This window comes from Ochlerotatus camptorhynchus, unplaced genomic scaffold (genome assembly GCF_037179485.1).
Source record: "Ochlerotatus camptorhynchus isolate MF236.1 unplaced genomic scaffold, CSIRO-AGI_Acam_v1.1 ptg000379l, whole genome shotgun sequence".
Taxonomy (NCBI): Eukaryota; Metazoa; Arthropoda; class Insecta; order Diptera; family Culicidae; genus Ochlerotatus; species Ochlerotatus camptorhynchus.
In genome coordinates, this window is record NW_027040867.1 from 713,419 (window position 1) to 727,531 (window position 14,113).

The following is a 14,113-nucleotide window of genomic DNA, read 5'->3' on the forward strand; positions in this document are numbered from 1 at the left end:
CCTGGAGCCTTGTTGGATTTCATGCTTCGGATAGCTGCTTCAATCTCCTACAGTGATGGGGCCTCTGAATTGACGCGAGTGATGCGCCGCACCCTTGGCGGATCATGCCGAGATGTTGATGGCTGGTTCGCCGTCGAAACTTGAAGAAGTTGTTCGAAGTGCTCAAACCAGCGTTTCAGCTGGTCAGTGAGGTCGGTAAGCAATTGTCCAGTCGTGTCCTTCACTGGCATCCTCGGGTTCATCCTTGCTCCACTCCACTCCACCAAATATCTTTACCAATAGCAAATTTTGATATTAAAAATAGGAAATCTAAAGAACTCTTTTCGCTATTGGTTTGATCGGTATAAGTGTAAAATAGCAAAATTATTAGGTGCGTATCAAAGTTCCCGCTGTTTGTCAATAGATGGCTCCAGCAGTAAGTACTCGGCGATTGTGACATATCGAAAACGTCATGAACCAAGAAGTACCCAACGGCTAGTTCACTTTTACCAACTTTTGACTAGTTTGTCTCCTTTTCTCCTTCTAATGTTCTCAAAAACGGAGGAGCAAAACCACCCACCAGGGGTAGTAAAGTATGGGAACCCAACGTTGAGTATAATCATATTTACCGACTTTTGGGTGCAACTAACTTGCTTTTGGGTAGAAAGCGAATGGAAAATTCCATTCGAATTGCACACAAGTAAATGAAAACTACTTTGACCCGCTTTACCTAGTTTTGGGCTCCTGTACTATAGTGCCGAGATGAGTGCAAAGAACATAATGTATTAATCAGCAGATTAAATCGTTTTTCGTCTGGTGCTACACCGAGCAATCGGCCTATTTAATAGTTTTTCGTCGATGGATTTAGTCGGCCAACTTTGTCTGCTGTTTAATCGGCAGATTATTTCAAACCTTTACATGTTTTTTGTAATTTAACTGTCTTGAAGTAGCTTTTTATTTAGGAACAATGCATTACAAAATAATTTTATGCATTTTGTACAAGGTTCATCCATGCTGACAAGAAATTTGCATGAAATTACATTGAAATTAAACAATTTTGCAAACAATCAATGAAATTGTCAAGGGCTGTCACAGACTTATCACCGTCGGTTAGTGCTTATTCCTGCCACCAGGCGCGCAGGAGTTTAAGTTGGATTTCTCAATAGTGATTTTGTTTTTGCGTCACATACTTTTGGTTGTGTGAAAATGTCTGATTTTGTGCATAATAATTGTAATTTGCGGGAAGTGTTGATTTTCTACTTTCATTCGAAGGAAACGGCGGCTGAAGCGCATCGGGAGCTTTAAAAAGTTTACGGAGATGCTGCTCTAAGTGAAGCAACGTGCCGTGAGATCCAGGTACCCCTGGAACCTATGCCAATGTGGTCATATGTCATCGAATATGTTTCGATGTGTTTTCGTTGACCTAATATTCACGCATGATATGGTTTTCTCCGATGTCAATGTGAACTAATGTCAAAGGAATCCCCTCAAATAGTCTTCATTGACCTCACTTATTATACTGATATGATTAGACATGCAGCATGCTTCATTTACCTCGAATATTGCGAATGATATAGAACCCGATTCCGGGACCCTCAGAACCGATGTCAATGAGGCCAGATGACTGATTTCAGTATGACCCCATTGTCAGTATGACCTAATTTGACATGTACCATGCTAAGGCTACGCTACGCCCAGTAACGTTTGGTAGATTACCTTTTCGTGGTGCGTTACTGGCATTAAGATCTACCACCGAAGCCTGGTTCGAACTACTTCAAACTAGGCGAGCAGAATTGTTTTGTAATGAAAGATGTGTTATCTTAGTCCTTTTTACTTTGTATGTCTTGTTGATAGTGAAAAGACTCGGCTTTGTCCACCAAGGATGATCTTTTTTTTTTTTTTTTCCTTTGGTTTGTTTTTTCCGTCGATCTTGTTTTCCGTGCTGAGCACCAATGCTACCGACGTGCCAGGAAGGCAGCTCCCACACCTGGACCCTACCTATCGACCCATCAACTCATGAACCGGGGACCAACGGCTTTACTTCCCATCCGAAGGAAGGCGTGATCAGAGATGTTATGCCTCAGAAAATCCCGACGGCACCGACTGGGATTGAACCCAGGCCTGCTGGGGTGAGAGGTAATCACGCTTACCACTACACCACCGGCGCCGTTATTGCCGAGGATGATGTTGAAACAAGGGAAAAATGAGTTAGGTAGTTATTTTTCATCTACGTGATTCCTAATCTTTTATTCGCTGTTCTCTAGTTTGAAGTGGTTAAGGTTAAGGCTAGGATTCTGATGCATGGTCATTATCGGTGTTATTGCTTGATTTTGTTGCTAAGGAATCCGTTTTTGACTACAAAAGGGGCGCGCCTTTGGAGGGTGTTCCAACACTCCAAAGGGTATAAAGAGCGGGACCTTACAATTAAAGTCGGATTATTGCGATAAAGGCAAGAATTACAACTGTATCAAAACCGATTACTTCTTCATTTCTCAAAAGTGATGGAGTAATACGACATGCACTAAACAAAGGACACGGGGTATACCACAATACCCGGGAAGGATGTTAAACTGGCCAAATGTCACCGGATACAGCTCAAAAGGTCTTCATTTGCTTGCTTCTACCTATTTGGCGTGATTTTACATGTTACATGATACGATTTCCAAAAATATTACTATGTTTTATAGATCCGCCCAACAAAGAATTTGAGTTTATCAACAGCTGAATAAGCTATGTTTGAAGAAGCATATTTTTGCCTGAATAAGCTCAATTTCAACATTCAATGTTTTTTAGGCGGGTTCTATAACTTGCAAATAACATAATTAGATATGATAGCAAAATTTGATATGATTCTGCTATGCACCTCTACCCGGGAAGGCTATAAGATTGCACACAATTTCTGTTATTCAGGAGAAAGCACCTACTTGCGTTCGTGTGTTTTACGCGGAGGCTGCATGTTGTATATTGTGCCGCAGAAGATTAAATCTAGAACCTACCCTGCTTTGGTACCTATAGAGGGAAGTTTTTTGATGAATTATTGTATTTGTTCATAATTTAGCAGGCTCTAACACTAGAATGATAGCAGATGAGACTCCTTGAACGTTGGTGAAGTGCAGCGAACGTTCGTCAGTGAGTATCGTTCACATTTCGTGAGTGAAGAGACAATGAGCAGTGGCTGTGATGCATTTCTTAAGCGAAAAGTCCTCATTTAAAGTGATTTTACCGCCTCATCAAACGAACAGGAAGCATAATGAAATTAGTTTTGAAGTGCTTCTTCATTTCGTAAAATTTATCAAACATTTATTCAAAACACTCTCCAGATGATGCGACAACTTGAGGTGAATTTATTGTAATAAACCACATCAAGAAGTCGGAGAAATGTGAAATGAAATGATCATGCTAATGGACGTTAATTACCTCATCTCTTAGACAGTCATCAAATCACCAAGAAACCTGTCTAGTAAACGAGCAAACAAACAAGGAACAATGACCAGAATTAAATGTGATTAATTTCAATCCGGCACGCCCCTTGAACGATAATTGCCCAGCCCTTTTCCTCTATCGTCAAAAAGTTATACGCAGAAACAAGAAAAACGGACATTAATTGCCCCTAAACGGGACAACTCTTTTTTATGTGCTCCTCCTCTTATATTGCCTCTGATGACCCCACTTCAGTGGCTGGAAAAACAGGGTTCGAACGTATCCTTCGTGGGGGTTGTTGAAGTGAAAAAAGGAATACTTTCTTGTGCTGCTCACGTTTCAAGCGAAACAAAACTCATTATTTTTATTTTTGCCTATGAAAGGACTGGTTTTCTAGCCAGAACAGACGCTGTTTGCCATATTTCGATCAATTAGAAAAAAAAACAGCAGCTAAATTAAAATATCGTGAAAACGTGACAATGGAGTTAATGAGGGCAAGTGGTGCGATTTTTTTATGTTAATGCATCCGATTAAATGAGGAACACAGCAAATCTTTGTAAACATTCATGTGATTTATTTGATGGTTATTCTGTAAAAGTACGATTTAAAAAGATAGATGTCCTGGCTCTTCAAATATTGATTGATTATGGGCTAAGTATTGTGCTTATTTGATTGAGCATAATAAGCTTTAGTAAAATAGCTCGTTTTCTAAAATAAACTTCGTTTTTCTTGAAATTTGATAATCAAAAGTTTTCGAATTTTTCCTCAATTGTAGTCATAATAATAGCTATTTTCTATGCCGTTAATTTTATGCAAATCCGTCAACTATGAAAATTGTAGAGAATTGCGCGATGTACTAAAACCATTCAAAAAGTTCACTCACTTATAGTCACTTTCACACTCTTGGGTCATTCGTGACTTACCAGGGCATGATAATTGAACTCGTTAGTTTGAATGCTAATCACTAAGCCGGGGCTGTTTTCTAGTTCACTCACTGTTGTCGAGGTAGCAGGTTGTACCTCTCAGTGTTGATCACGCTATGGACAGTTTGTATACTCGATACAAGCTATTGATTCAGTGCGCTCATTGTCTGCAGGACGGATTTCCTTCGTCACCGTTGGATGAAAATAAAATTTGATGATGTCTGAAATAGAAGTCAAAATCAACCTTTGATTTTATTTTGAAAATGACGCTGGATGCGAATGCTGCTGAGATGCAAGCAACTTACCGGATTTTGGAGAATAAAACGGTTTTCATTAAGTTCAGTGCTGAGAAGTCTATGCTATATAAACAAGGGAACAACAGTGATGAATTAACTTTACATTAGAGCAGTTCCACACCAAATGAAGATCAGACGGAACCATCTCCGATTTTCAAAAAAAAAAACTTTGCACAATTGTTTATTATGGAAAATAATTCACTAGTGTGCTTCTGCTATTTATATAAGGAATCTTATCTTTTCTATCTTTCTTTATTAAAGAGACTTTCAACCATCGGCTGATTCATATCTGATTATATAAGGAAAATAAATTTAATTCGATTGTGAATTCGATATTTTTTATCAATAATAGAACGGAAAAGTGACTTTATATCGAAATGAGACAAACTAATAGGAAAAAAAGCCTTCATAGGAAAAATATACAGGATATATATATTTTCATTTTGAGACAATGTCCAAATAAGTAAAAGCATAATTAAAAACTTGAATTCTTATTCGTAAGCTGAGGTATTTTTTAATAAAGTCACTTTAACGTTCTTGAGTCATTCTTGACTTGTCCGGGGTGAGATTAGAGCTCGTGAATTTGGCGTGAGAGGAATGGATACTACCCAGTACATCAGTCACATAAGCTGTGATCTATCCTTGCTTACTTTTTTTAATTACAACAAAATTGCTCAAGCCTGCATAGAGAAGAGGAGCAAAATAATTTCTGGATAATGTAGGCTTGTACCTTTTCAATGCTATTAACTCTGGACGTTACTAGTGTGCCAGCCACCTGGACGCTCGATATGGTCACAATTGAACTTTCCTGTGATTTGAGGTGTCACACTATGGGCATTAGTTCACGTTATGAAATGGTTACTATCTCGGAGGTACCTGGAATGTTCCCGGCCATTTTCGTTCGCTTAATTGTTAGAGCCTTAATAATATAATGTTAGCACGTAGACGACCGGCTAATCGTTACCACAGGTCAGACTCCAGGAAGAACGAGGATCAGGGCCCAAGCAGGGGCTGTGGCCAGATGAACTGCTTCGAAAGGCTTTCAGCTGTCTGCTGGAAAGAGCGCTAGGTGCCACGTTTGCCAGTGCTGACATCGGGTCTGCGGACCTTCCATAAAGATAGGTGATCAAGCTATCCCACTGAAGAAAACTGTGAAACTGCTGGGGGTTGTCATTGACCGGTAGCTGAGTTTTGAACAGCACTTTCAAGTGATCAAGGCCAGCTGTCGCAGCAGCATCATCCTCATCTGTACAATCTCCCGTCCCCAGCGCTCCAACAACATAGAAGTACGTTTCCGTGTTGCCCGGGCTATCGTAGACAGCCGGCTGATGTACGGACTCGAGCTGACCTACATCGCCGCCGACAAGGCAATACAAATACTCGCTACACGTGCATAATCTCCGGTCTTCTGCCCTCAACGCCAGCCGATGCCAGCTGTGTCAAAGCCGGTACTCTCCCTTTCCGGTACCTCATCTACGCAGCCATGGCCAACAAAGCCGCTGCATTTTCAGCAAATACCGCCGGAAACGACAGAATCTGCCTCCTCAGCGAGGGGGACAGAGTTCTCCGTACAATCGCCAACGCAGTGCTCCCCAGTGGCTAAGATTCACTGGTACGGAGATAAAAGTTGGCAATCTCCCGCACCAAACATAAACAGCCGGATAAAGGAGAAGTTCAGAGCCGGGGACAATTCCGTAGCCCTTAGGAGATTGGTAGCAAAGCTGACCGGATCGTACCCCATCTACATGCATCGTTGGAGTCGGAATGGGAATCGCTGGTGACATTTCCCCAACGAGCAGAAGTCTGCCAAAACAATGTTCGGCATTCTCAGCAGAAACAGCAGCTATTCTTCATGCGGTCACGGTCCCTGCGGATCGTCCAATCCTTATCCTGTCGGACTCCGATAGTGTTATTCAGGCCCTCTCATCAGAGGTCCCAGTCTACCCCTGGATCAATGTTCGGTGTTCTCGGCAAAAGCAGCAGCTATTCTTCATGCGGCCACGGTCCCTGCGGATCGCCAATCAGCCACCAAACACTACCTACGCATGGATTCCCGGACACTGTGGGATCCCGGGTAACATCGAGGTGGACAACCTAGCTGGGTCAGGCCCATCCGGTCCTTGGTACTCGCAGAAGGTGCCGTTGCAGGACGTGAAGAGATGGATCACTTGCATAGTGCGGATAGCGTGGGCAATGGAATGGTCCAGCGCCAGACTTCCTATCATTAGGAAAATCAAAGGCGACATCGGAACGTGGATGGACCTTGCGAACCAGCGAGACCAGAGGATCTTTTCCAGGCTCCGAACAGGACACGCCCTAATATCACGGGATTTCAGCGGAGGACCCTTCAAGAAGACCTGTGAAATTTTCCATGTTCCTTCCACGTTGGAGCACGTGTTATGCGTATGCCCACAATTCGAGCATCTTTGTTGCCTCCACGGTCTACCCGGCAGCGTACGGGACATGCTAGGAGACGTGCCCTCAACCCAAGCAGCTGTACTGCGCTTTTTGAAGGCGGCGAAGCTATATTACAGGATTTAAACTGTGATCGAACTTACTTACTTTTTTTTTTATATTATATCAAAATTGCTCAGGCCTGCATAGAGAAGAGGAGTCAAATAATTTCTGGATAATATGTGGGTCTGTGCCTGAATTTTCATGCTCTTCGTTCTGAACGTTACTAGTGTGTCAGTCACCTGTACACTCGATATGGTCACTGTTGAACTTTTTTTCAATTCTCCTGTGATTTGAGGTACCATTTTTATAAATATTTCAATAAGTATGGCCCGGGTATTTTGTCCTAGCTTGAGATACTTTTATTAACACTATCACTGCCAAAAATGTTTAACCAGATTTATTTAAATCTGATTAACATTCTAAGCTTTTTGATTTCGCTGGAAGAAAACTATCCCTGGGCCTTTTCAATCTTCTGGGTAAGCCTTAGAGCGGGGGCATCTTTTGCTTCAGGAGTGCGGGTGGAGCAGGGGTGAAGAAGGTAGACAAGATAGTCTCAAAAGAAGGTAAAGCTTTTAGAGAATCTCATCAGCGATATCCCTGGCGTGGACTTACCACAGACAAACAGACGTAACTCTTTGAAAAAGTTATTCTTTAAAACATAATATCTCAAAACATATGACCTCAGTAACGACATCTCTCGGCCTTCTCGCGGAAAACAAGCTTGCTCGCTAACTCGCAAACAATATTGCATACAAGTTCTATAGAATGTATAAAAACGTCAAAGTGATCCGATGTCAGCGCTGCGGCGAGTAGTTCGCGTAGCTGATAATATTCAAATCAACCGTTAAATGAGTGAACGAAGATACACAATGAAGAGTTACGTCTGTTTGTCTGAGGACTTACGTAGCACCGCAACAGGTTTGTCTCAAAACATAGGAAAGGCAAGAAAACAACAGTTGCAAATGAAGAAGGAAACGAAAAAAGAAGATAAACACAAGTGAATGGGCGGGAAGCAAGTTGGCTGTCGATGGATCACGGTAAGGACGGGAATGCCCGTGACCTATAATCGTGAAATTAAATGGAAAAAAATGAAGCATTCACGAAAACGATTTCTTCCAGCGATAAGTTGCTCTCGCAACACTTCGAACGGATCCCGTTTGAATAGAGAGATATGCTGGTTGGTTTCGGGACCACCTTTCCCAGTAAAACTCTGCAAAACCTCAAAAGAAAACGACTGGCAACGTGAAAAAGCCTAACATTCGCCTTTCTAGATCCCTTCGGAAAAGAATCTACAAAAACTTTTTATCTGTAATGTGTTGGTTTATTGAAAATGCAACCTATTCAGATTCAACTACACAGCAAAAAAATAATTTTGATATCACATCAAAGTGGATGCACTACAATCATGTCGAAAATTTCATGTAATTTTTATGACCACATAAATAAACAAATGCAGTAAAGCAGCGTAATGTCAGTTCATGCATTGGATTAATGATAATTTTGTCCTTTTTAGCAAGTAATATTACACCATATTTTCGACATGATTGTAGTGCATCCACTTTGACGTGATATCAAAATTATTTTTTTGCTGTGTACTCCATACATGGTCCATACAGCAGTTCCATTTAATTTTTTTTTTTTTTAATTTTTTGATCGACCTTCTACGATTATGTTGAAACTTTGCACAGATGTTTTTTATTGTCCAACATGCCATTTTACATATTTGGTTCCCTAGTTTTGTACACGACTATAACTATTGGTAGTAATTTGGAAAAAAAAATATTTTTTCAATAATTCATAACTTTTTTTTATTTATGATTTGCCCAACAAATACACAGTGTCAGTAGGTAAAACTTTACCTAAGCTACAAAATAAATATAAAAAAATGTTTTAAAAAGGTATGTAATTTGAGTAATTTTAATTTACGGTGTATATTTTTTCTTGAAAGTCACAATACTTGTCCGCAACTTCTTCGAAGACACCATCTCAATCAAACAAATCGTTCGCAAGATATATGTTTTTCTATTGATGCGTATCCTTTTTGCATAAGTCCTTTTCAAGTGTTAGTCGTGTACAAAACTAGGGAACCAAATATGTAAAATGGCATGTTGGACAATAACAAACAGCTGTGCAAAGTTTTAACATAATCGTAGAAGGTCGATCAAAAAATTAAAAAAAAAATTAAATGGAACTGCTGTATGGACCATGTATGGAGTAGTTGAATCTGAATAGGTTGCATTTTCAATAAACCAACACATTACAGATAAAAAGTTTTTGTAGATTCTTTTCCGAAGGGATCTAGAAAGGCGAATGTTAGGCTTTTTCACGTTGCCAGTCGTTTTCTTTTGAGGTTTTGCAGAGTTTTACTGGGAAAGGTGGTCCCGAAACCAACCAGCATATCTCTCTATTCAAACGGGATCCGTTCGAAGTGTTGCGAGAGCAACTTATCGCTGGAAGAAATCGTTTTCGTGAATGCTTCATTTTTTTCCATTTAATTTCACGATAATAGGTCACGGGCATTCCCGTCCTTACCGTGATCCATCGACAGCCAACTTGCTTCCCGCCCATTCACTTGTGTTTATCTTCTTTTTTCGTTTCCTTCTTCATTTGCAACTGTTGTTTTCTTGCCTTTCCTATGTTTTGAGACAAACCTGTTGCGGTGCTACGTAAGTCCTCAGACAAACAGACGTAACTCTTCATTGTGTATCTTCGTTCACGCATTTAACGGTTGATTTGAATATTATCAGCTACGCGAACTAAACAGCCAACTTGCTTCCCGCCCATTCACTTGGGAAAAAACAGAACCTTCCCTGAAAGGTTTCATACGGTCGGGCAACCCTAGTCTCGGTAGATGGTCTCGGAAGTGGCGCTTAAGCCATTTTTACTAAAAAACGGGAAACTCGTAAGGTTGTCGGGTTACAACTGGTGATCTCAAACTAGGCAATACCAGCACCGGCCGCGCCCGAACATAGGTCCAGAAAGGAATGGGTAGGAATGTGTTGACGTGACACTTGCTTTAATGGAAGCCGAGAACACCTCTGCACTTCCACGAGGAATCACTGGGATATTGGGTAAGAGGATTGGGTTTGCAGCAGGGTTCGTTTTGGTAAGCGATAAGCTGAATTGATATCCTAGTGATTCTATAACGCGAAGGAGCTTGAAATTGAACGCACGGTCTTTTGCTCAGTAAGCAAAAACGAGCATCTTTCATTACAACACACCAATGATCGATATTCAAAGTATTCAGATTAAAAAAAAAGTGATTAACGAATCTTGAATGTGGAAGGGCTTGTCATTAATTTCTTGATGTTCTACTCAGTAAGCAAAAATGGTCGCTCTAAGGCCACCAAGCCCCTCATATCACATCATACAAGCTACGATCGCGTTGCTATTGCAACCATTCAAAACCGGACCCGAAGCTGATGTTGATGAAGATGTTAAGTTACACAAAACACACGATAACCAAGGGATGTTACTATAAGTCTCCTTAATATCATAGGACCTGGGATTTATTCAAACTCAAACTCGACGGTGGTGCCCTTTACACAAGAATAAGCCTCTATTATCGATGATCTTCTAAACCTGGAGACAAAAAAGCTACGCGACGTTCATTCTTTCCATATGGTCCTTACGTAAGACGGGAACAGCATTCATCAAAGTTTCACATTTTTGAACTACCCTGCCCCTTACTTCACAGAGTAAACTACGACTGACGCGACGATTTCACCAGCGTACAAATATTGCACATCTTTGAGACTATCTCGACCAAACTCTATTGCGTTTTAAAACGTCTGTTTTCTCCTTCATATTTTACCGAACCACCCCGATCATGCGTCAAACTACCACATCAAAACCATCAAACCACACAATCGAACACGACCCGCCGTGACTGCCGTCAGTCTTCAACCAAGGCCCTCATGATCGTGTGAAGGTCGCACTCAACAACACAAAAACTAATCGGTCAAGTGCCAAGCTTGCATGTTCGGTCGCAACATTTATTTTATTAACGAAATAAAGATCATAATGCATTATTCGTAGGCCCCTAACCGTGAAAACCGAGGAACATACCTGACGCGATCAAGGTCATCCCTCTGGAAAATGGGAAACGATGAAAATAAATCTTGATTACTCTCTCGAAGGAACGCACCGCTCCCGCATATAACGCATCCGACCCCAATCCAGCACAACCGGCATCTCGCCCACACATGCCAACACCACCATCAGATAGGGAAAATTTTCCCCTACCTGAAAGTGGCACCAGCACGCGCGGGTGAACCACCAATCCCACCAAACCGACTGTCAAAAGCATTCATGTCCCCTTGAAAATGCAATCGAGAAATGTACAACAACAATCTTCAACTGGAACGTACTCACCAAATCAATATATCCGGGTGCGCATTCCCGATGCTTCGACGCATATTTTTCTCTAGTCAGCCACACAATAACTACATATCACTTATCTTTCACACAAAAGCAATGCACATCGCAAAAACCTAACAATAGATCAGCGCGGTCGAGTCACACCGGTAAGAAAGGGATGCGAGCAACCTGGTCTATACAAGGTGTGGATTTGATGGCCTGTACGTATTGGTGCAGTTCGTTTTTCACTCAGCTTTCAGTCGGCTTCGCACGATTTGCTTCTTTCGTACGCTCAAACGCGCTCGTAGTTACGTCATAACGTTTGTTTCAATCAACGTTTGCATTGGAAATTGAATATGAATTCTCGATAACTTTTTCAAAGGGACGTATCAGCTTTTGTAAACAATGTATTTGATCGTCGATTTGGCGTAACTGGTAGCTCGAACACACTTGCTAACACCACTATCAGGTAGGGGAAATTTTCCCCTATCTGATGGTAGTGTTGGCATGCGTGGGCGAGCTACCAGTTACGCCAAATCGACGATCAAATGCATTGTTTACAAAAGCTGATACGTCCCTTCGAAAAAGTTATCGAGAATTATAGAATTGCTGCATGAAGCCAAAATTTATGAATGTTTTTCCACTGAATGTTGAGATAATGTATTGATTATTTTATTAGCACACTGTATACCATGAAAAAGCAGCCTACTGGTGAGTTTTTGCCCGTTTGCAAGTAAGAAGTTACTATAAAAATACATAACGCTTGCTGATATTTGCCGGATACTTTACTAAAGCATACAAGCAAGCGCAACCATCATGCAAACATATCTAGAATTTGCTGTACTCCATATTTCACAAATTTGCTTCGACTGCTATGACGTCGTGGTCATCCTCTCCCACAATGTTTACCTTTTTCTCTCTACCAACACATACGTGAGGGTTTGATTTCCACACCTTGTATAGACCAGGTTGGGATGCAAGAGCACACCAAGCACCTTAGCAGCAGAGGGAAAACATCAGCACAAACCTTTCCAAACCAAATTATCACGCCCGGGACACAAAACTATTCAAATTCGCCAGCACAAAGTTAGCCCGAACTCACAAACCATGCCAAAAGTCACTTACGTCCATTTGAAAAAGTACTCGACCATTAGAATATACAATGTATACGATCAATTCTAATGCATTTTTGATTGAAAAGCGAATGATGTCCGTTGCAGATACTTTGGGAGTACATATGGAATTTTTGTTTATTTAATCTCTCGGACTAGTTCCTTCAGAATCAGTTCTGAACCAAGTCCAATAGAGGGAAAAAAAAATCATACGTTGCGGCATACTATTTCACACAAATTTTATATGAAAAATCGTGCTGTACCATTGATGGTCCCTCCTGGATACCGGACCGATTCTCCTGTCCATCGGAGTCCATCGAACCGGAAGCTTCCCATGATTAACGGGAAGATTTTCTCAATAATAACCTCCTCCACTCTGGTTAAGCATTTTCAGCATTCTCGAAGCAATAAGCAACCGTATATTTTGCCAGACGTGGTATTTAAGTCGCATTTGCTGCTGATAACGTGCTTTTTTTTAATGCTTCTTGGTTACCTGGGTAGTTCTCTACTCTAGTAGCATTTACTTGGAATATGTGGATTGTATTCGAGTCTTGCACTAGCCTATTCATTTCGCGACATTCATAAAATGCTGGCTCATAACCAAAATATCGGCATATCGGTTCCATTGGATAAAATGATTGATATAGCAACATTGCACCAATACCTTTGTGAAAACAATTGTTCGTGCCACTGACTTCACTGTAATATTCTTGATTGTCAAAAACCAGATCTTATTTCTGTTGGTTGCCCAACTCTCTTCTCTACTACTACTACTACTCTACTGAGATAAGGGTGTTTATTCTTGTCGGGTTTTCTTTTACAAGTGAACCCTCATTAATCTTTACCATTTTTTAACATGCTCAAATGTTTGGGTTATGAACCTAACTAAGGGGCGACTTCAATGATTGCAAACATGTTTTTTTTTGTTATGTGAAGCATCTATCTTGAGAATCTACGTAGAAACGTTAACCCTTAACTTCCTAATAGTAGAACAGTTGCTCCATTTTACGTTTGTCAATTCAGCTTTAAGTAGTCAGCATTGATATGAGTGTCTCAAAGCGTCTCGATGTGATCATGTGAAATCGATGTCTGTTTGAAAACATTACCACTATCACAGTACCATCTGGACCAAAATTTAGAAACTAATAACACCATTTGTATCAGTCTTTTTTTTGTGCAGTCTTAATCGAGTTTCATTTTTTCACATTGAAATAAGAAACAAACTCATCGATTGTCGAAGCAGTGAGTACCCTCCTGCTAACCAATCAAACTAAATTGAAAGTGTCCACGCCAGCTGAATCATATTTATATCTATACTCACAGTTATCCTTTCCTTCTTTCATTCTCTCTAACAAAATATTAGGCTTCCTGGTGGACAAGTTCGGCCGCTATAAGCCAGTGGTGATTATGAGTCTGCTGCTAAATGCATTATTCCATCACTCGTTGCTGTTGATCCCGCAGCAAGAAATCCCCGGCAAGCTACCGGAAGCATATGTAATGAGACATCCGGAGACGGGAAGTGTCGAGGTAGGTGTAATTTATTTGCTTCCTCGCTCGCCATCAGTAG

The 14,113-nt window shown here is 40.9% G+C and overlaps 1 protein-coding gene across 5 annotated transcripts in view; it reads left to right on the forward strand.

Annotated features, from left to right (window-relative positions):
• Positions 1-14,113, forward strand: part of LOC135710353 (uncharacterized) — a 444,976-nt gene that overhangs the window by 394,581 nt on the left and 36,282 nt on the right. For all 5 annotated transcript variants that reach the window (XM_065232897.1, XM_065232896.1, XM_065232894.1 and 2 more), the window contains exon 4: positions 13,910-14,073. In XM_065232897.1, coding sequence (XP_065088969.1) covers positions 13,910-14,073 — 164 coding nt within the window. The remainder of the gene's footprint in view (positions 1-13,909; positions 14,074-14,113) is intronic.